Genomic DNA, 21481 nt, shown 5'->3' with positions numbered 1-21481 from the left:
CCCCCACCCACTGCTGAAGTTAGATGGGGGTTCAGGGCATGGGAGTGATCATCTTGGGTCCCCATTTTCCTCCTCAGTAAGCTGCTGGCTCTGCAGACTCAGGCACCTGCACAGGGGGATAGATGTGCTGGGCGCTGGTTCCTTGGTGCCCGTTCTTCTCTCTGGGTCCCCAAGAGTCTGAACCTCTCTCATTTCTCAGTGGGAAGGACCTCAGGACCCCATGCCCTCCCCACACTCTCCAGGTACCCAAATCCACAGAGGCCTGGTCTCACCACCTGCCCTTTGGGCACTGAGTGTTTTATTAGAGTCCCAAGTTTCATCCGCACCGCGGAAATAAAAAGGAAGTGGGAAATAGAGAGAGGGGAACCCGGACCAGACCCCAGACCCCTCCCCCCAGCAGAGCCCAGGGCATCTGCCCTATTGGGCCAAGGAAGACTTCATTAGATCCCTGAGGGCCCCAGGAGGAGGGGGCTGGGAGCAGCAGAAGAGGGCTGGGGGCCACTGCTTCCTGTCAATGCCCCAGGCCAAGGCCCTCAGTATAGATCCTACCCTTTCTTCCAAGGGCTATAGCACCCTTCTCTGGGAAGCCTTGGCTGGCCACCTCCTCACCAAACCCTGAGGAGGAAGTGCTCCCTTGGGCAGGCCCTGAAGCTACGCTGTCCTATGCCTGTAACTCAGACAAGGGGCACATGAGAACACCAGGGCCTGCTCAGGCATTAGGCTGCATTGCTTCTCCCTTCTCACAGGCTCTTCTTCCATCCACTCCTTCTCTCTTCCACCTCCTGACCTGAGCCCCTTTCATCTCAGGGTCAGATTCAGTTGTAGTCTGTATGTCCCACCTCTTGTCATGCACAAGGCCTGGCTTGTGTGGCCCTGGACCAGGGAATGAGGCGAGGCCTGAAGGGGAGAGAATGGCCTGGAGAGAAAAGGTGGGACCAAGAGTGAGCTCCCTGGCTCTTCCTGGCACTCCTGGGCCTGGGGAGGGGTTTTGGAGGCTGTGGGGCCAGCCTCCGGCCCTCAGCCAGGGTCCTCCTGCAGCCAGCTCAGGAGGAAGCAGCTCCCCAGCCTGGATGGTGGTACACCAAGGGTTAGGCCATTCTTCTTTCTGTCTAACTTATATCCTGCTTGCTGTCCCACCTCCTTGCCTGCCTAGTGATTGAGAGGATCCAAGGGCCCTGCGGAGTGGTAGGGGAGGCTCCCAGGATTGGCACCTTCAGAGATGTCCCTGGGTCCACTGAGCTGAGATCCCCAGCCTGGTGAGCTGGCATCAAGCAGGAAGGGGGGCAGGGTGATCCCTGTGTTCGAAAAGGCTCTTTGTTCCCTGGACATGGTGGGAGGGCAGAAGGTGGGGGTAGGGACCCTCTAAAAGCAGCAGAACCCAGCTCCTCCTTGTCTGCAGGGCACCTACCCTCAAGGTCTTCCCTGGCCCTGGGACCTCTTTGTAGCAATAGGGTGTATGCCCCCCATGGATCCTGGGGCCTGACCCCTCTCCTCTCTCTGTGCCAGGGGGCACCAATCGGGGTCTGTAAGGGCTCAGAAGCCTCCACTTTCTGAGCTGCTCCGGCTGTGGTAACTGGGACTGGGGGTCCGGGAGGGGCTGCGCGTGTGGCTTCGGGTCCCTCCACTTCGGCTGCTGTAGCTTCCGTGGCTGTGGCCAGGGCTGGGGCTCCGGCTGGGGCTCCTGCTTGAGTAGTCACTGCTCAGGCAGCTGGAGGAGGAGGAGGAGGGGCTGGGCCGGTAGTAGGGGATGGGCCGCTTTCGGGCACTGCCAGGAGGAAAAAAAACGATTACAGACCATCCAGGGCCCTCACTTGGGCCTGGAGCCCCTCCCCAGCAGTGGCCAGGGTTCTGCTGCCTCAGGTGCCCCCCTCCCACCCCAACAGGATTGGACAGTCAGTGGTCACTTGCCAATTTCATGTTGACCATTTTGTTTTTCCTCACTTGTCTGCAGGGAAAATGAACCCGAATCTCAGCTAGACCTGAGTAGGTGCTCAATAAATATTTGTTGAATGAATGTAAGTTTTAAATATAGACAATTCACATCAACCAAGCCAAGCAGTGGCTTCTGTGCATGGAAAGGTTTGTGGATATGGCCCAGCTCTGCTCCTCTGTTCCCCACAGAATGGAGGACTTGGGGTTTTCAGGTCACGTGAAGGGAACAGGAAGAGACCCCTGGCCACTGCTGCCCCATGCCCACAACCTGGCCCAGGCCCACTGGCCCCCTCTCCTTACTCAGCTACCTCCCACCAGCCCTGGAGTTAGTTTGAAGCCAGGAGACTGACCCAGAGAAAAGAAAAGAGAGTTGTTAAGGGGGCGGCAAAGCCCCATCGCACTGGGTTAATTCTAAGGAAGAAAACAGGTGTACGTTAGTGGGAGGAGGAGGCAGCCTGGGAGAGGGGCTGAGGTGGGTGCCAGGTGGGAGGTGTGGGAGTCTGCCATCTTAGGACCTCCCTCTTATGTCTGGGGGTGTCCCAAACCTTGTGGTCTGGCCTTTAGCTCTGGGGTGAAGAGAGGAGGCAATGTGATCATCAAGGCCTAGGAAAGGCCCGTTTGAGAATCCGACATGTGAGAGCTGAACAGATGCTGAGGGAGGCCTGCTCTTGCTTGGACATGAGAACAGGGACCCAGAGAGGCCCACCGACCTCCCAAGGCTGCCCAGTAAGGCTGTGGCAGAGCTGGGCTCAGAATTTTGCCGGTGGCCTTCTACCCCATGTTAGGGATCTAGGACTTCTGGGTGATTTCTGCAAACACAGACCATCGGCTCACCTGGAGACCCAGGCCCAGACCCTCCAGTCCTGGCAGAGAAACTCTGATCATGGCACAGCCCCACTGGACTGTGTGGGGAAAGTAAGAAGGAGGGTTCCTCCCACAGCTGCCCCAGAAACCAGGCTGCTGGTGCCCCCTCCTCCAAATTCCCCAGGGGGCTGGAAGGTAAGCAGTGAGGTTAGTGAGAAAAGGAGAGGCAGACAGACAGCTGAACAGAGCCAGATCAGCTCACATGGGCATCTCCCCTGCAGCCTGTGGAGAGGGGGTCCACTTGGCCCCCAGGCTGGCCACAGGCCACTCAGCAGGCTGGACCTTGAGATGAAGGAGAAAAGGAGACATCATTGCCAGGAGATGAATGGAGGGAGGGAGGGTGGGGCTCCCTGCATGTGGAGCAATGATGGGCTCTTGGCAATGATGGGCTCCTCCCATCATTGCCAGGAGATGAATGTAGGGAGGGTTGGCTGGAATCTTCAGAACTTAATTTCAGGTTTGTCTCTTTCCACCCAGACCCAAGTGCTGATTCCCCCTTCCCTCCATGGGCCTTCAGGCCCCCACAGGGGACCATTCCCTTCTTGAGGCCTTCCTCCCCTCAGTGAACTTTCACCTGTCTGAGTCCACCCCCTTCCCAGCACCACGTCTAGCCTCTCTCCTCTCAGAGCCCCCTTCCCTTTACTGAACCCCCACTTCTTCTCCTTCAGCCTTCTCCCCTCCCTGCCCTAGGTTCAGTCGGTCCCTCCAGGAGGGCCTTCATCCCTTAGGTCCCTGGCTGGTCCCCCGGCCCCTTCATACCTGGTGATGCGCCGCGGCTCCATGAAGCTGGGCGAATCCCGGCGCCGCTTGCGGATGGGCGAATAGCTGCGGGAGCGGCGCCGCGCGCGGGCGGTGTCGGCCTCGCCATGCCTCGCGCGGCCCTCGCCGTCCTTGTCCCTGCGAGGCCGGGCCCGAGGTGAGCGCCACCGCCGCGCGAGGGCTCCCGGGCCTGCCCTCTCCCCGGCACCCATCCTTCCCTCCACCACCCCGCCCGCACTTACCGGCCCAGAGGTTTCTTGGGCGACGGCGAGCGGGTGGGGCTGCGGACCCTCCTCTCAGCCGAGCGCGATCGGGATTTGGAGGGCGAGCGGCTGGAGCTCCACGAGCGAGGGTGGGGGCCGGGGCTGCGCGACGAGCTCTTTCCCTCCGGGCCGCCGTGCCGGCCGTGCACGCCCGGGGACGGGGAGATGCTGGCCGGGCGGGCGCGCGGGGGCCTCTCCTTGGCCCTGCAGGAGGGGCACGGCGACAGGGAGCTCAGCCTGGGAGAAAGTGGGCTCAGCGGAGGAAGGGACTCAGTAGGGCAGGGATTCACGCGGAAGGGGTTTATTGAGGAGAGGATGTGCTCGTGGTCGGGAGGAGGTGGTGTGTGGGTTGGTGACGGAAGGATCCTGGAAGGGGTAAGGTCTCCAGAGAAGGGAAGGGGGCACAGGGAGAAATCAGCGAGAAAAGGGGAGAGTGATCAGTGCAGGGGGGAGTCCAAACGGAGGGGAGGAGAGAGATCGTGGGGGTGGATGGGGAGAGATTAGTGGGAGGACGAGAGGGCTCCTGGGGTCGAAGGAGAGAGATCAGGAAGGGGGAGCTCCGTGAGTTCGGAGGGGGAGTGGTCAGTGAGGGTGGAGGACTCGCTGGAGGTGGGTGTTCCGTGGGGGTCGGGGACAGTGCGGGGAGGGGAGCCTCCACTCCCGGGGACCGTGTTCGCTCACCGTTTACCGTGCCCGCCGGAGCCAGGCTCCGGCCCGGCGTCGGGGGCCCCGCCACCGCCCGAGTCGCTGCTGGACCGGGCCCTGCTGAGTGAGCGCGACGGAACCCGGGGCGGCGCGGGCCGGGCACGCCGGCGGCCTCTGCGGCGGGGCGCGCACGCGGGGGACCTGGAGCGCCGCCTTCGTCGGCGCCGGCGCCGCCGCCGCCGCCGCCTGGCCTGCCCGCCAGCCGCGCGGTCTCCTCTGCCCTGCGACGATGGCGCCGAGCGCGGGCTCGTGCTCTCCTTCCCCCGCGCGGGCGACGGGGCTGCGCCGGCCTCCGCCTGGTCGCCGGCCCTGGGCGAGGGCGAGCTGGGCTTCTGACGGGGAGAGAGGCAGAGAGGGAACCGGGGTGGGGGGAGGGGGGGAGGGAGACGGAGAGAGTGACAGAGACAGGAGAGACGGGACCGAGAGACGAAGCAGGACAGAAAAGATAGGAGATGGAGAACCCAGAAGAGAGAGAGGCAGAGGCAGAGGAGACAGGGTGAGTGAGGGGAGACAGGGACAAGTTAGAGAAGCAGAGACAAAACGGAGAAAAAGAGGATAGATCAAGAGAAGGAAGGAGAGATCGAGGTGAGAGAGCGGGTGGGTGGGGTGGGGGGAGAGAAGGAGAGAGGGCTTTCACCTGGCTCAGGCCTGGGGCTGCCAGTCCCGGAGCATCGCACACACGGTTCCCCGCGCCTGCCCTGCCTCTGCCTCTCCTGAGTGTCCACCTTCTGGCCTCAACAGTGCAGCTCATGCAAGGTTCTCAGCATGCAAAACACAAGAGGAACGGAGCGGTGGGGGTCGGGGGCTGACAGGGAGAGGGCTCCAGGACGGGCACGGGGGGCTGGCATTGCTCCCCTCCAGGGACGGACGATCCCGGCAGAAAGAAGAGAGAGGGTGGGCACCAGGAGGCCCCACTAGGGCCAGCCCAGCAGCCCAGGCCCCCCAGCGTGGGGGTGAGTGAGGGGATGGAGGGGGCACACGGCACACAGATGGGGATGGGGGCGGGGCAGGACAACTGAACTCAAAACTAAACCAAAGAAAGGGAAGAAAAAAAGAAATAAAAAACAAAATCCACAAATGTCATTAGATACCAAAATCAAAAACAATGTCTGAACTCCTGGGGAACTGACATTTTTCTGTTAACATTTTTCTTTGTTTTCCGGCCCTGCAGAGACCTGTGGAGCTGTCAGTAGCGCCCTACTGTCTTTCTGTTTCTCTCTTTTCTTTTCTTTTTTTTTTTTTAAGTTCTGATTTTTTTTTTTTAAGTCCCTCTTGGTTAACGTCCACTTACCAATAAAGTGGCACTTCCTCCTTTAGTAGGTAAGATGTGTAAGAGAAGGGAAAAGTGTGGTAGCGTAAGTTCATCATTAGATTCACAAAAATGCAAGAGAGATAGAGAGAGAGAGAGAGAAAATCTCAACCACCCCATTCTAGGCCTAGAGGCCACACTGCCTCTGGAGGAAGGACTGGCAGCGCCTGGCTCCTTGGGCCTGAGCAGGCACCTCTTGGGTAACCATGACCTTTGGATAGAGATGACATATGTTTTTCCAAAAACGGAGTTAGGACACAAGGATCTGGATACAGAAAACCAGAAAGGACACCTGGTACCTCCAAAAGGGCCCTGACTGGAAATCAGGGTCCAAGAACCTGCCACTGCCTCACTTAGTAACCCCGGCCAAGTAACTTCTGCCTACTGGGCCTCAGTTTCCCCATCCACAAAATGAGAGTGTTGGGCTTTGCTTCCTGATGTTCCTTCCAGAGCAAATATTCCAAGATTCTTTGCATGCCCCCTGACCACCCTCTCCATCCCCCTCCCTCCAGAGACCTGACCCTCTTCCTGTCCTTGGGCTTCTATCTGGTAACAGTTGATTACATTTGTCTGTTTATAAGTCTGTCCATCACTCTTACCCCGCCCCCAATAACAGCACCAACTTGACTTTGACTACCCCCAGGGCAGATTTGGTGTCAATTGAGCTCTGTAACCTGAGTTTTTATCACAGAATTTGGCAGCCTCAATGCTGTTTGCTGAGGAAGAAATGTCCTTACAAGGGCCAGGGCCAAACCAGGAAGTCTTAGGTCAGGGGCAGGGTCTAGGCCAAGTTCTTTTGACAGGCTCCTGGATGAGATAACCTTGCTGCCAAGGGCTGGAAGGAGTGTGGTTGGCATGACCCTTGTGCTTCCTACAGGGGGCAAGATGGTTCCAAGACCATTGTGTACAACCCTGGATCCAGCCTGGGCATTAAGGTAGAGCCAAGAAGTCAGCCCCAATTGGTGGAGAGGCATAGCCAGCTTGTGAAGTAGCCAATGAACACCAACCATAGAAGGTGAAAGCAGCTGATCAGAGCCAGATGGGCCATGAAGACCTCCTCCTGGAAGAGCCTGGTGTCTCTCTTTGGGGCAAAGGCAGGCATAGGTGGGCAGAGTAGATATTACCAGGTACCAAGGTACCCTTTGAGCACCTTTACTCTAGCTAGGCCAGGAGACATGGAAGCTGGGTTGTTCAGCCATAGCCCCTCTGAGATAGCATTTCCATTCTCAATAGATATTACCAGAGACCCTTGGCTCCCCAACACATATGCCCTCCACCCCTGCCGGTATAGCTCCCAAGCCCCCAGCACTAGGTTCTGTCATCCAGCATCCTTTTCTTTCCAGAGAAGGCAAATGAAAAAGAAGTCTCCAGATTCCCCAAATTTCCAGTATCTTTTCTATCCCCTGGGTTGTCTAAGAGTGTGGCACAGATACTAGGTGGGGGAGTGGGTGCCCTGGCAGCCAATGCATAGTACTCACACCTAAGGAGACACTGGACCCCACCTTTTTGAAGCCTTTGCTTGCCACTTTGGCGGTTGTGTTGGGGTAGCAAGGCAAGTAGGCAGAATACTAAACTTGGGAATTAGGACCTGGATGTGAATTCTGCTCCAACCCAGACTCTGGATCTAAGCCACTATTTCTGACTCCAGGGGAGAGGCCAGCAGGGAGGGAAGAAGACCAAGTGCTACCACGTTCTTTCCCACAGGCACTGCAAGGCCCTCTATACTTCCCACTGTTGGTCTGGGAGTATTAGGGATAACAAGGGCCTGGGTTGGGTGGATGCCCACCCCCATGATGTTGCTGTCCCTAACCATTGAGGCGCAAGTCCCTGGGCCAGACCCCTTGTGCTGAGCTGGACCCTTCCTGTCTGGCTGGTCTTGAAGTCCAATCTCTTTTCCATTTCCCTCTCACCTCCTCCAAGCCAATTGGCTGTCATAACCCAAGATGCTGGTAATTGGAAAAAGTGAACACACTGGAATCAACCCTGATGTAAACTTGCTGTGAGGCCTTAGAGAAGTGACTTAACTGTGAGGCCTCAGTTTTCCCATTGGTAAAATGGTCATAACTGAATCTTTCTGAACAGCGTGGGCCTGTTCAGGGGCTGAGAGGTTCTTTACGGAGTACAAATGACTCACGGTTTCCGCAGAGACAAATAGGGTCAGAGCAGTGCAGGAAGGCCTCGGGCCCCATAACATGTCCCCTACGTGCCAGGATGATGGAGGATGGGAGGAAGATGTTGCTAGGTAGGTGGCATATAGTGCCTTCCCTCAGGGGAAGACGAAGACTGCGGGGATCAACCTCACCCTTACCCACCTATCCCTCCAGAAGTCCTTATGAAAGGATTGCCATGATCCTGCCAGAGGGTGATCCTCATCCTCAGCTTGGCTGGGTCTCATTCATCAGGAATTGAGGAAGATACGGGCCCAGACACCATGGATCTCATTGCCACACAGGACTGTGGTGGCCAGGGACCACCAAACATCTCTCAAAACCTGTTCTGTGTGAGTCCTGTCACTCTTGCCTGGAACTATTCTCCTCTCTTCCCTCTCCTCTCGCTCATAGCCTGGTTAATGTTTCTTTCTTCTTTACAGTCAGCCCAAGGCCACCACCTCCAGGAAGCCTCTCCTGAGCCTCACCCTGACTCAGGCGCGCTCCTCTCTCATCTCACAGACCCTTGTTCCTTCCTTCAGTTTGGATTGTGCCAGCATGTGTTAGGGCTGGGGCTACCCTGATGAGCAGAGCTCCCCATCCATGGTTCAGCTTGCCCCCTCTCATTGTTCTGAGTGATCTTTTTGTCTGCCCTCCAGCCTGGCAGGTGGAGGCTGTGAACGCAGGTCTGCCTGCCTCGACCCTGGCATGCATACTCAGACAGGGCCTGGCATGGAGGAGTGCTCAGCAAATGCTTGGGGGGTGTGTGTGTGTGTGTGTGTGTGTGTGTGTGTGTGTGTGTGTTTGTGTGTGTGTGTGTGTGTGTGTGTGTGTGTGTGTGAATGGATTAGTGAGTGAGGCTAGACCTCACCTAACTCTGAGCCCTGCTCCCAGGAGCCCCTCTGCTCCTTGGTACCACCTGCTCCCAGACATCTTTTTTTAAAGGTTTCTTAATTATTTTAATAAAACTTTACCTCAGGTTCAATTTATATGATACTTAAACAACCATCTGAAATAGTTAATTTGGAGAGAAAGAAGTACAATGATATTGAGTGATCACTGACTTCCTATCCAACATCTTTTCTTTTTGCTTACGTAAGAAATTTTTGAGGTGGAAAGACAAGGGGAAGAGAGCAGCAAGGAATAGTGTGGTTGCCTGATCCTGGTATTCCTAAAGATAAGAATAAGTGAGCATCTGGGGCAATTAGCCCCTCCAGCTCAGCATTTGAGGATCCTGTGGGTGCCTGGTTGCATCAGGTACTCCTTGAGGGTGGGGCTTCCTCTTCTCCATTGGACCAGCAGCGCTCTCTCCCTCCATGAACAATTTCCTTGCCTGCCCTCCTAGCACCACCAGGATTGAAGAATGTTCTGAAGGGGTGATCTACTGGGGACTTGCCCCTGGGGTCAACATGGGGAGAGATGAGTCCTTCTCTTGTCAAAGATGAGGTCCAGTGAGGACTCACAGGGTTGGGATGTCAAACTTCTGTAGCTGCTTCTAGATGGGAAAAAAACAGTTTAAAGGGCAGAGATGAGATCCTTGAGGACCTACCTCTGTGGCTGGATGAGCACTGGGCTGGAAGACACAAATCCCAGGACCTAGCCTAGTTCTGCCCTAACCTTGGGGGTCCGTGGCCTCTGCTGACTATCCCTTCTGGATCATTCTGCACATTAAGCTCAAATTTGGAAGACGGAAGGATGCTGGGGGAAGGAGGGAGCCCCTTTCTAGATTGGGTAGTGGTCCAGAGAGCAGAGGGTTAGCTGAGAGTTCCTTCCACCCCCCACAGAGACTTTCTAAGTAGAACTTTAAGTCCAGTGCCTATTCCTGCAGTTCACTCCCCACCCAAAGTCCAATCACCATCACACCCCAAAGATGGAGCTGTGGGATTTAGTCCTGCTGTCAACTGCTGCCCAAAGTCCTGCAGCTCCCACCCTAAAGCTCTGCCGTCGGCCAGGGCAGCACCTTCAGGAGCCCAGGAGGCCCCAGAGGATGGGACAGGGCTCTCTTCCCAGGCCTGACCTCAGCCAGAACTTCCTCCAGGATCCGGAGGGCAAAGGCCCAGCACAGGCCCCTCCAACAAAGATTTATTACTCAAGTCACCCCAGGGGCTGGCAGGGATGAGGGGTGAGAGGCTTAGCAGTTACTCCAGACAACAGAAATCAAATTGGCTCAACCACAGCATAGAGTTCAGGATGGGAACACAAACTTGGAATGCTAAACCACACAGAAATGCATTCAGACAACAAAATGAGAGAGAGCATGAAGGAGGATTGGGAGGTGGGGTGGAGAGGAGGAAGGAGGAGCAGGGAAGGCGGGGGAAGGAGGGAAGAATGAACCAGAAAAGTTGTTGGGGTGGGGGGAGGTCAAGAAAACCAAACGACAAACCAGGAAACACAGCTTTGTAGCTCATTTGGAGAAAATGCAAGTTACAAATGAGTAGTCACTAAAATAAGGAAAGAAAAGGGAAGGGAAGAAAACCAACCAGAGTGAGACTGAGAGAAAGAGGAAGAAAACCACATTCAAACCAAGCAGAGTGGCAGGGCTTATCTGGAGATGGGAGCGAGCGAGCGCACAGCTGAGCTGGGATACCTACCTTCTCAGTGGTCAGGGACGGGAATGCAATAATAAAAAAGAAAAGAAGGTCTCCGCATTGGGAATGCAGAATGGGGAAAGACAGTGACTTTGAGCTGCGCTCCCCCTCTGAGTTGGCATATGGCAGCTAAGTGTGGCTTTTGGTCTAGTCCCAGGGATGGCAGGCGACTCCTGCCCAGCCATTTCTGTTTGCTTTCCCCCTCCCACCACAGGTTCCAATAGCCAAGCTTTTCTTAACTCTTTAAACAACAGAAAACCTCCAGAGGGCATGCAGGAAGCAGCTGATGGAAGCAGAACCACAGGGTGGGTGAAGGAGGGGCTTGCAGCCTGGGGAGATAGGCCCATTTCAGGGGAGAGATGGAGAGAAAGAGACAGAGGGGCTCAAAGAGAGAGAGACAGAGAGAGAGAGAGAGAGAGAGAGAGAGAGAGAGAGAGAGAGAGAGAGAGAGAAGCAAAGGCAGAAGGAAGAAGGAAATAGAGACAGAGAGAAAGGTGGACCCAGCCAGAAAGAAGAAAGAGAAGCTGTTTAAACAAGGCCAATCAGAGTGGACAGATGGGGTGAAGTAGGAACTGTGCATTTAAAAGGGAAGGCAACCACGGATTCAATTTGGAGGATTGATCCTGCCTCAAGTCAACCTTATTCCCTTTCCCCCTGGCTTTAGCACCATTTAGCAAAATTCATCCCTCCTGCTTTCTGGCTTCAGCCTAGACAGTGGTCGGCAAACTCATTAGTCAACAGAGCCAAATATCAACAGTACAACGATTGAAATTTCTTTTGAGAGCCAAATTTTTTAAACTTAAACTTCTTCTAACGCCACTTCTTCAAAATAGACTTGCCCAGGCCGTGGTATTTTGTGGAAGAGCCACACTCAAGGGGCCAAAGAGCCACATGTGGCTTGCAAGCCATGGTTTGCCGACCACTGGCCTAGAAGAAATGCCAAGGTGTCCCTTCCTATGCTGACTTCCCCACTCCAGCCATGGTCACTGCTCTTCCCTGAGGGTGTAGAGGAGAGAGGCTGGATGAGACAGGTCAGGCAGTGCCATGGGCACCTCTTCTTGGGGTCACTCTAGGCTGCCCATTTTGAGATGAAATTTGAACCAGAGGCAGAGGCCAGAGAGCCTGGGGGCCTTGCTCAGGAAGCATCTCTGGTACTGTCGGCAAATGGTGAGGCTTCCCTCCACACTTCCAAAGCTAGGGACAGGTGGAGCCAAGGAAGGGGGCCCTACTCCTAAGGCTGCAATCCCGGCACACCCTATCTGGCCAGTATGCTGGGCTTTGGGCTCAGTATCTTACTTTTCTACACCACATTACGTGACCTTGAGCAGCTTCCTTTCCCTCATTGTGCTTCATTATTTCTTTTCCCACATGGGTGTGAACTGTGAGGGCTTAGGGCTCCCTGAGTTGCTAAAGCTGCAGTCATATAGAGTTGTGCAAAACCAGGCTCACCTATACCCTGGCCTTCATGTGGGCAGGCCTCAGTGCTGGGGAGTTCAGAGAGCCAACAACTTCTAGAGGGGTCCTCAGGGGAAAGGTAAGCGCTGAGGCCCCAGAATCCACTTCCCAAATCCTCCTCATTCTCCTCCTACTCAGGCTCCTGAAGTGTGCTTCCCATTGACTACCATCTCCACATCTTGGCTGTGGCTGGGGTCTTGAGGTTAGAGGATCTCCTTTTTAGATCTGCCTCTAAAATGCTGTGTGTCTTTAGCTGATCATTTGATCTCTGTGAGCTGCAGACAGCCGTAGGCAGCAGAATCCAGAAATTCCTTTGGGGGGTCAGCCCTGGCCTGGGATGGGACAGCAAAGAGATGTTGGGAGCCAGCATCCTATGGCCTCAGTCTCAAAACGAGGATGGATTTTTTTTCTCTTGGTTGGGAGTGTCTGGCTTTGAAGCCCTCACCTGAACTAAACTCTCTCAGGTGTCTTCAGCACCCTCTTCCAGGCTCTCCCTGCCATGCCTAGCCATCATCTTATACTAGACAGAACTGAGAAGACACAGGAGGCTCACTGCTCTGGGAAGGTCCCTGGGTGACTGGGACAAGTCTCTCCCTTCTTGGGTCTCCCAGCTTCTCTCCAAAGTTCCTTATAGACAGGCACCCAGAGTACGGTCTGCACCACTTTTGTTAATTTGAAAGCTGAGGCAGGTCCACCAGTGCCCTTTGCCTGGGGTTGAGGGGAGGGACGGCTGCTGCTGCAGATTTGGCAGAAGCTGTTGGCATGGGAAATGATTTTGTAAGTGTTATCTTCCCTTTTAAATTCTGATTAGAAAGGAAAAATAATTTATAGAGATATGTATATGATTAATGTTCACTGAGATTCAAAAACCATTTCTGCATTAGGAGGAGGGGCTCCCACAGTAACGCACAAAAGCAAAATTCTAGAACAACAGAGAAGATAGAAAAAAACCCAGAGAGATAGTTTGCATTTCTGTACATTACAAAAGAAAAAAAAAAGGAAAAGAAAACACAAACAAAAATAAAATGAAATAACAGGAAGAGTTACATACACTTCCCCACCCTCTTCCCTTGCCACTAAACAAGAAATGGAATCACAATATTACCACGTTTCAAATGGGAGGCTAAAAACAAAAACAAAAACAGAAACATAGACGGGGTTAAGAATGGTGAGCTTTTCTTTTTCCATTTGTCTCTCTCTCTTTTTTTAAAGGTGAGAATCCAAGAATACCACCCCCAGTGCTTTTCCCAAAAAACATTTTTGGTTAATGGCAAAGTCTATGACCCCCATCTCACCTCCCTGGAGGCAAGAGAGAACCAGCCTCCTTTCACTTTGAGGAGAGGCTCTATGGGCAAGGCAAGGAGGGGATCTGGGTGCAGGTGAGAGGCAGGGGATGGTCAGCAGTCTTTGAACTCCCAGAGCCCAGAGGGTAGAAAGAGAATTGGGGGACCATGTTTTGTGAAAGGAGTAACGAAGTGTTGTCTCCCAGGAAACTCCCAGGGCCATGTCAAAATGGAGTCCCACTTTGGGAGGGAGAAGGTTGGGGTGCTGCCAAGGCTTCCTCCCCAGGCCAGCTGCTAGGCCACCTTCCCTGACTGCTTGCTCCTAGGGTCTACCTAGTTGCTGTGACCATTTTGTCTGCACATGCCCAGGGCTCTTGTGGGGGCTACTGCTTAGGCATCCAAGGCTGGGGAGGGGACCAAAAGTGGGAAGGGGCCTCCTTTCACCCTGACTTGGAAACACATGCTTTTCTGTACCTCCATGAGAAGGTGTTTGGGGCACTGTGCTGTTCAGGCTTTGTGCCCATGCGGTAGGAGGTTGGGCATCATGTCTCAGACCTGTCCCTCTCCTGTTTGCCCTCAGCTACCTCTGCGTGCTCTCTCCCACACCCAGGACAGATCCAGGGACATTGGTGTGATCCTCCCCACGTGGCCTGACCAGGCCCCTCAGAGCTCAGGAGCCTGGCACCCTGTCCAGGAGGGGCAGTTTCCATTCGGGTAATGTCCTTAAACAAAAATTAACCTTGAGACCAAAAGCCTTTTGTCAGGTGCCCTTTGACTTTCCTTGCTGAGGTCCTGGACTAAGGGTATTTGAGAAAAGAAAGGGAGTGAAACGAAAACAGCCAAAAATCAAAACGAAACTGACATGTACAGGTTTGCTGCTGAGACCTGAGGTCTGGGGAGGAGCAGCGCCCCCTCCCTGCTGGGGTTTCTGGGCTGCCTGTGTGTGTGTGTGTGGGGGGGGGGGGGGCGGACCTGCAGACTGCCCACCCTAAGTCCCCTGTGCCCGCCCACCCACTGCCCCTGTCAGTGCTGTAGTCCCTTCTCCCTGAGGGGGCCTCTACACCGAACTCTAAGATCAGCAGACAAAAGGGGGCTCCTACAATCACCACACCTGCCTGTGGGTTTCAAGAAATCTGTGCCCCTCCTGGAGAATGGATGAGGACAGTTTTTGGGGTGATGTTGGTGTGGTCTCCCAGGGAGCAATGGGTACACTGGGAGGTGCCTTAGGAAAGATGGGAAGTGGAACCCCCAGGTTTGAGATACCTGTCCAGATGAGGGTAGTGGCTGGGAAAAGGACCTTAGAAATGCAGCTCTGTTGTGGCAAGGGGACTGGGGGAGGGGGGCGTCTAGTGAGGGGGCTGAGGGGCAGAGAGCACTCAGAAAGGGGGAAAGGGCTTGGTGAGGAGAGGGAGGCTTAGGGCCCAAGTGATGCCCAGGGGAGTCCTGTCTCAATGGCCATGCCCCCTCCCTCCTCAATATGCCTGGGGAGGGAGGCAAGAGATCTTGTTTCCTCTTCAGCTCCTTACTTAAATGGCTGAGTGTCGCGGTGGTAACCCTTTCTGGCCTTCAGTTTGCCAAGCTCAAGGGTGGCCCAAGCCTGCAGCACCCCCACCCACCCACAGGACACTAGAGCCAGGTGGGCATAACAACCAAGCACTCCTGGCCGCTCCCATTCAAGGGAGGGCGCAGGGGAGGGGGGAAGCGGAGGGCCTGAGGAAGGCGTGCAGCGCCCCGCCCCATTACACACTCACTGCCTCCCCCGCGCGGCAGCGACTCTCCCCGCCCCAGCAAGGCGCAGCCCGCGCGTCGCAGGAACCCTCCGCAAAGCCAGGCATACGTACATCTGGCGGGCTGTGCGCCAAGCCCGGGCGGCCCCCCTGCGCTCCGCTCCGCTGCCGGCTGCCTCCGTTCTGCTGGGGCGACCCCCATCCGCTGCCGCCTGACAGGGAAGGCGATCGGCTCCCGCTGGACCGCTGGCTGCCCGTCTTCCGACCTTCGCCTCGGGGCTTGGGGCTCAGCCTGGGGCAGGAGACGTGAGGAGAGCCGGCTTGGGACGCCCCTCTATAAGAGGCCGCTTCCCGCAGGAAGGGCAGCTCCCTACCGGCTTTCGCACTTGGCCGGGAACATTTCTATTTAGAGAGCCAAGCCCCAGTCCGCACACTGCCTTGATTTCCATTCAAGGTCTGGGATGCCTAGCCCAGTTCCAAGTTGGCACTGGCATTGCCCTGGTAAACTACCCACTGATTAATTGCTGTTTGTCTATCAGCCGGGCTCCCCAGCCTCGAGTATATTTAATACGCAGAAAGCCAGCTCAGCCCCAGCAGAAAGCCGGGCTCAGCCACACCCTGAGCTCTCCCAGGGGCCTAGGACCTACCTGCTGGGCGATCTGGAATCGCTGTCCTGGGAGGAGAGTGAGGGGCTGTGGGAACTTCCGCTGCTGTGGCGATGGGACCTCCGGCCTGGGGAATCGTGTGGCCTGGGAGAGAAATCAGCCTGTACCTAAGTTCTGCTTCCTGATGGAAGCCACAGCTGACCAATATCCCCTCCCCAAGTCTCCTACAAAAATTACACAAAGGCTGTCCACGCAAAGCCCAGCCAGTCCCTGTGGGTCATTTGTGGGAATTAGGAGAAGGTGCCTTTTTCTCCAGATAGCCCCAACCCCCCAAGACCTCACTGGTCCCTCAGCTGTTGTTCTTGTGACCCTGGAGAAGTGCAGGAGAGTTACAAGGACTGAGCTTGAAAACATCCTGGACCCGTATGCAAGAGGCCTGGGTTCCAGTTCCAGGTCTGCCACTGACTCGACTCTCGAGGACTCTTGGCTTACTCTCTGGGTCTGAATGTTCCCACCTGAGCAGGGGGTACAAAATGAACTACCTTCAAGAGCCTGATTCTGTGATTCCAGGGGCCAGGTTTGCTGTGTGGGAAGAAGGGCTGAGGAGCTGGAGAATGGGGAATAGTGCTCACCTCTTCCTCTCTTTGTTCTTCTCTTTTCTTTTGCTCTTGGGGCTTCGAGATCTACAGAAAGCAGAGGCTAGGTGACAGCACAGCCTGAGCCAGGCAGGGGAGGGTGAGCCTCCAGGGAGCCCAGCTGTCCTATGTGTTAACCTGAGATTTGTTCCCCCCTCTGACCTGAGCCTTATTGGCAGGTATGGAATTGCCCATCCAACTCTTTGCTTTGGTTTCTTCAATTCTGCCAAGTCTGTTCCTTCTTTCTCCAGTAAATCCTGGCCCATGATCACCTTCTGCCCGGGCCCTAACTGCTGCTCCCTCTGGGAGTGCTAAATGGTGATGTGACCACTGATTCAGAAGGAAGGCTGACCTGCCCTTATCTTCTGCATCAGTCTTGGGATGGGCCCCTCTGATGAGTTATCAGGGTGGGCAGTGGCCCTCCACACTTCATTTGTGTTCCCTATGCCCTAGGTCTCCTCTGATGGGGCCCTCCCAGACAGAGCCCAAGCCTCCTGCTTCTCTGTCCTCTAGACTGTGGCCCAGCCCAGGGTCAGTCACCAGGGGTTTAGAAAATAAATGCTTTCCCTTGGGTGTGATTTTCTTGCCCTTGGGCATGATCTTCCTGCTTTTGGATTACTCCTCTGGACCCCTATCCCATCCCATCCAGCTCTCTGGGGTGGGCCCCACAGCCCAATTTCTGCCTTTGACAAAAGGACTGAAAGCCTTCTGATTAGCCCTCTAAGGTCTCACCTCATGCCGGGTCCCATAGGTCTCTCAGCCCCACCCTCCCTGATGCCACCAAATTCTGACTCAATCCTCTACTCCTGAACTTTCAGATGCTTTCTTCTGACCAAAAATGATGTGATGCTAAGAAACACTGGAAGGTATTTCTCACAGGATCAAAAGGAATGGGAGGCAGAACCGGGGGGGAGGGGGAAGGGAGTGCAGGGGCAAAAGTTTGGGTCTAGAACCCATGTTGCATGCTTGGGGCATCAGTCTCCCCATCTGGAGCTATCTAGCCTAGCTCATCTTTAGGTCCTTCCCAGGACTGATAGGTGCTTGCCAGAGGATCTGTACAAGCTGATGGTGACATATTGAGGGCAGCAGAGGCCAACACTGGCCTCTAAGGACTGGGGGGAGGGAAAGGAGGAAACTGAGGAGATTGGAGGGCCAGGATTAGGTGTCCAATTAGGCTCCTTCCCCCCTGACAAATGGCCATGGGCAAATACACACTGCAAAAATGGGGCTGGGGACTCTGCTCCTCCTCAGGGCTGCTTGAGAGGGGCTCTGGCTCTCATGCCAACCACAGGGATGTGACTGCCCCACATCTTTCCCTCCAGGTGTGTTCTACTTTCTCCACCCCTGCTTCTGCCTGGGCTCCTATCTTTCACTTCCTCCTGTCCTCTCTCCCAGTCCATCCTGAGTAAGTCACTTCAGAGGCTCATGCTGGCTCTCAGCCCTGCCTTGGTGGAGGCCATCTCCATAGCACTCAGGCCTGTTGGGGGTTGGCACCTGCCCCTCATGATACTGTAACCACAGCCCACCCACTCTGTCTCTGCCAACTGAGGCTTCCTTCTATCTGGCATGCCCTTTTCCTGCAAATTCTGCCTTCTACCTGACACCTCTACGGACACACCCCTTGGACACTGGACCTGCTGTATTGTCTGGAAATTCTTGGGGTCCCTATGTCAAGGCTGACTCATGGGGCAGGCAAGGATTGCAAATCACTGGTCTTCATGGTCCTCTGCCCACCCTCAGTCCCCTGCCTGTGGCTAAGAGAGAGTCCCTGCAGTGGGAGGGTAGAGCTGGGCAGGACCCTCAAAACGCCCCTCCCATGAAGGCTTCCTTTGGGCCTTGGTCTCTGCAGGGGGGCACTAGCTTCTAACCATATCCTCCTATCACACCTCCACAGGGCACCACTCACCTGTGCCGTCTCTTCCTCCTGGACCCAGAATCAGACCTGTAGGGCCATAAAAGGGTTCTCTTGAATCCATCTGGGATGACTCAGGGACACCCAAGCAGTACAGCCCTGGTCCTGGGCCCCATGGAAGTGAGAGGAAGCCCCAGGAGAGGAAGGGTACCTGTCTTTGCGGTGCTTCTTCACACTCTTCTTCTTCTTGCGTAGGGGTGAGGAGCTCCCACAGCTGCGGACAAAGGGGTGGGAGGTGGGCTCTAGTGAACTGGGGCCTGGGAGGTGGAGGGGCAGCTGGAAATGGCTAGGGAAGGCTGGGTGCCTAGGGCTCAAAGCTGGAAAGTGGATTCCAGGCCATGAAGCCAACTGCCTGCTGTACAGAGTGAACCGAGGCCCAGGGGATTGGCAAGGTCCCTAAAGGTAGTTGATGGAACTGCCCGTGTTGTCCCTGGTCACCCTTCTAGCCTCCTTGGCATTGTGAGAGAGGGCTATTTCAAACCAAAGGTTGGCGGCTGTAATGGTGGGAGTTCTGGCCTTGCTGGGGAAAAGCGGTTGGTGTCCATGGTCCAGGCCCTGAGGTCCAAGGCCTCCTGCTTCTGGAGATGGCCCTGGAATCTCACCCACCCACAGAAACACCCCCCCCTTCCTGGTCCTTGCCCGCCTTCATCACTGACCTGCACTCCGAGTCTAGTCTCCTCTTTTTGCTGAGGGCCAGGGGAGAAAGAAGGACAAACAGTTCGACTGGGTTAGTTGGGTCCCCAGAAGATTTCCAGGGTCTCACTCAGGACAGGGGAGAGGGAACCACAGATGAGACGCTGGCAAACCCCTCCAACCAGGCCACTCATACAGTGGTGGGGAGGGCAGGGCTACTGGGGAAGGGCAGAGGGGTACCCATCAGGTGGACGGGGTCAGTGTGTCTAGTCCTGGGGCAGAGGGTCTGAGGAAGAGGCCAGCGTATCCGGTCTGAGGTCTGGGGCGGGTGATGCCACTGTGGGGACTCAATGAAGGGAGGGGACGTGGTGAAGGGGAGGGGCTAGTGGAGGGAGGGGCCTGGTAAAAGGAAGGGGGTTGAGTGAAGGGCGGGGTCAGTAGGGGGAGAGCACTTTGTTAGGTGCAGAAGCTCAGCGTGGGCGGCCTCACAAATGCGGCGTTGGGTCCCTGCAGACACCGCGGGAGGGGGGACCCACCGCGCCCCTCCAGCCCCCCCGCAGCCGGCGGTGCTCTCACCGGCTCCTCCGGTGGCTGCCTTTCTTTTTCTTCTTCTTGGGAGGGGGCGAGGCCGAGCTGCTGGACCAGTGCTTGGTCCTGCGGAGAAGGGGCGGGGGCGGGGCGGAGGTGAGGGGGCGGGGCCGCCCCACCCGGGCCCTGTCCTTCCCTGCCGCGCCGGGCGCTGACCTGTAGCCCCGGTGCCCGCGGTAGCAGGCGGCCGGGCAGTCGCAGTCCACCGGGCCGTCGTCCTCGTCGAAGGGCGCGTACTCCAGGCCTGGCTCGGCGCCCTCGGGCAGCCGCGGTGTCTCCGCCACGCTGCCGGCGACAGGGACGCTCAGCACCGGGCCGGGCCTTCCTGCCGCCCCTTTCTCAGAGCAGCGCCCCAGGCCTGCTCCGCCCCAAAGGTTCAAGGGAGGCGGGGTGCGGCCGGCTCCGGACTCTGCAGCCTCGACCCCTAGACGGTCAGGCGGGGATTTGGGGAATCCCGCGGGGAGCCTACCTTACAGGACTCCCAGCCTTAACGGTGCCATATTTTGCGAAAAAGAAAAAAGAGCAGGGAGCCCTTTCCCTCTAAGTTCCCTTTACAAGTTCTCTCTATCTCATCAATGAGCCCCCTCCTCCTGAGTGAGGCCACTCCCCTTATGGAGTCCCCTTCCCGCACTGACTCTTTGTCCCTTAGTCCCATTCATTGCACCCCTAATCCAGCCCTCTTTCCCCTCATTGAGCCCCTTTCATGCATCTCTGTCCCCTTTAACCTCACTGCCCCATTCTCCAGCCCCTTTCCCCTCTCTAAGCCCGCTCATTCTCTCCAGCCTTCCTTTTCCCTCAGTGAGCCGCCCTCACTGCTATGGCTTTCCTTAACCCTGCTGTCCCAGTTCCTGAGCTGCCTCCCCTGCCCACCCGACTGCCTCCCTCCCCCACACCCTCCTTCCTCCAGCCCTGGCTGCCTCTCAAATATTCATAGCTTCCCCTCGCCCTCCTCTCCGCAGCCTCCAGCCTCCGGAGGCCTCCTTGCTCTTCTGCTGCCGAGCTGTCATCAATCACTGCCTGGCGGCAGCACTCCGCCTCGGATCTCCCCCATCTTGCAAAGCTCTCCCCTACACTCAGCAGGGCCCCTGGTGGTCCTGGCCCTGCTCTTGGTTCAGGAGCCCAGCCTTCAGCCAGATGTTTGCACCCTGCGGGCATGTTAAAGATTGATGCTTTTTCCCAAAAGGCAGCTGGACTTAAGGCAAGCGCATCACACACTATCCCTAAGTCATTGTATGGCCTGCTACCTGTCTGCCCCCTCTCTGAACCTCTTCTCCAACATGAGAGTGACAACTGTGTTAAAGGGCTTTGGGAGAATTCACCGAGGTAACGGGAGCTTTGCAACTTTGCTTTTTAGTAAACACGCCCAGAAGCCATCCTCCAAAAGCCCAGCTCCAGGGTACTGGTTTCTGGGTGGTGCCCCCCACCTTCCATTTTCCATTCTATGCTGGCTCAGACAATGCCCCTTCTGCATGGAGGCTCAGTTACCCTCACTCCTGGGAGCCATTCACCCGGCTCATTCTTTCCCTGCCCTGAGAGAGAGAGAGAAGCCAGGACTTGGATGGCAGAGTGTTAAAACATGACATGAGCTTTGGATTCACACAGACAGGTCTGAATCCAGGCATGACCAAGCTCACTGAGCCTCAAGGTCCTTATCTATCCAAGGAGGAAAGAATATCCCAGCTTTGAGGAGAGGATTAAGTGAGATTCTGTTTTTGAAGCTCCTGTTGTCCCCCCCTCCCGCCATGGTCACCACTGTTAGATGGGGAGCTCAGTCGGACACTCACATACCAACACCTCCTCTTGCAGGGAGAAAAGCAGTTGTGAGACATGAAAGAGATACAGGACAAGGAAGGCAGACCACAGCTACTGAGGGCAAAGAATTTTCAGAAACAAATCTCCAGCAATCTGCTAATCTAGAATCTCAGTAATGCCATTCAGTTCCCTAACATGACCCTGGCAGCCTTGAAGTCATCCAGGTAGTACAGGAGGTTTTTCTGGGGTGATGGAGGAGAGGCTCATGTCATTCCCCCCACCCCCACAGAGTCAAACACCCCACATCCCTTCACTCAAACCTCT

The 21481-nt window shown here is 55.9% G+C and overlaps 1 protein-coding gene across 1 annotated transcript in view; it reads right to left on the bottom strand.

Moving 5' to 3' along the window:
* Positions 1–266: 266 nt before the first annotated feature.
* The window catches only part of SRRM3 (serine/arginine repetitive matrix 3), a 55072-nt gene continuing 33857 nt past the window's right edge, over positions 267–21481 (bottom strand). The window contains exons 4-15 of the mRNA XM_080679929.1: positions 19562–19690; positions 19394–19471; positions 18841–18870; positions 18336–18398; positions 18179–18214; positions 16270–16320; positions 15680–15781; positions 15147–15324; positions 4500–4855; positions 3798–4022; positions 3556–3693; positions 267–1765 (exon numbers count right to left, since the gene is read on the bottom strand). Coding sequence (XP_080536055.1) covers positions 1534–1765; positions 3556–3693; positions 3798–4022; positions 4500–4855; positions 15147–15324; positions 15680–15781; positions 16270–16320; positions 18179–18214; positions 18336–18398; positions 18841–18870; positions 19394–19471; positions 19562–19690 — 1618 coding nt within the window. The 3' untranslated portion in view covers positions 267–1533. The remainder of the gene's footprint in view (positions 1766–3555; positions 3694–3797; positions 4023–4499; positions 4856–15146; positions 15325–15679; positions 15782–16269; positions 16321–18178; positions 18215–18335; positions 18399–18840; positions 18871–19393; positions 19472–19561; positions 19691–21481) is intronic.

The sequence above is a fragment of the Plecotus auritus genome (assembly GCF_963455305.1).
Source record: "Plecotus auritus genome assembly, chromosome: 7".
Classification (NCBI taxonomy): domain Eukaryota; kingdom Metazoa; phylum Chordata; class Mammalia; order Chiroptera; family Vespertilionidae; genus Plecotus; species Plecotus auritus.
Note: the sequence above shows the minus strand (reverse complement) of the source record. Positions and strands in the feature narration are given on the sequence as shown.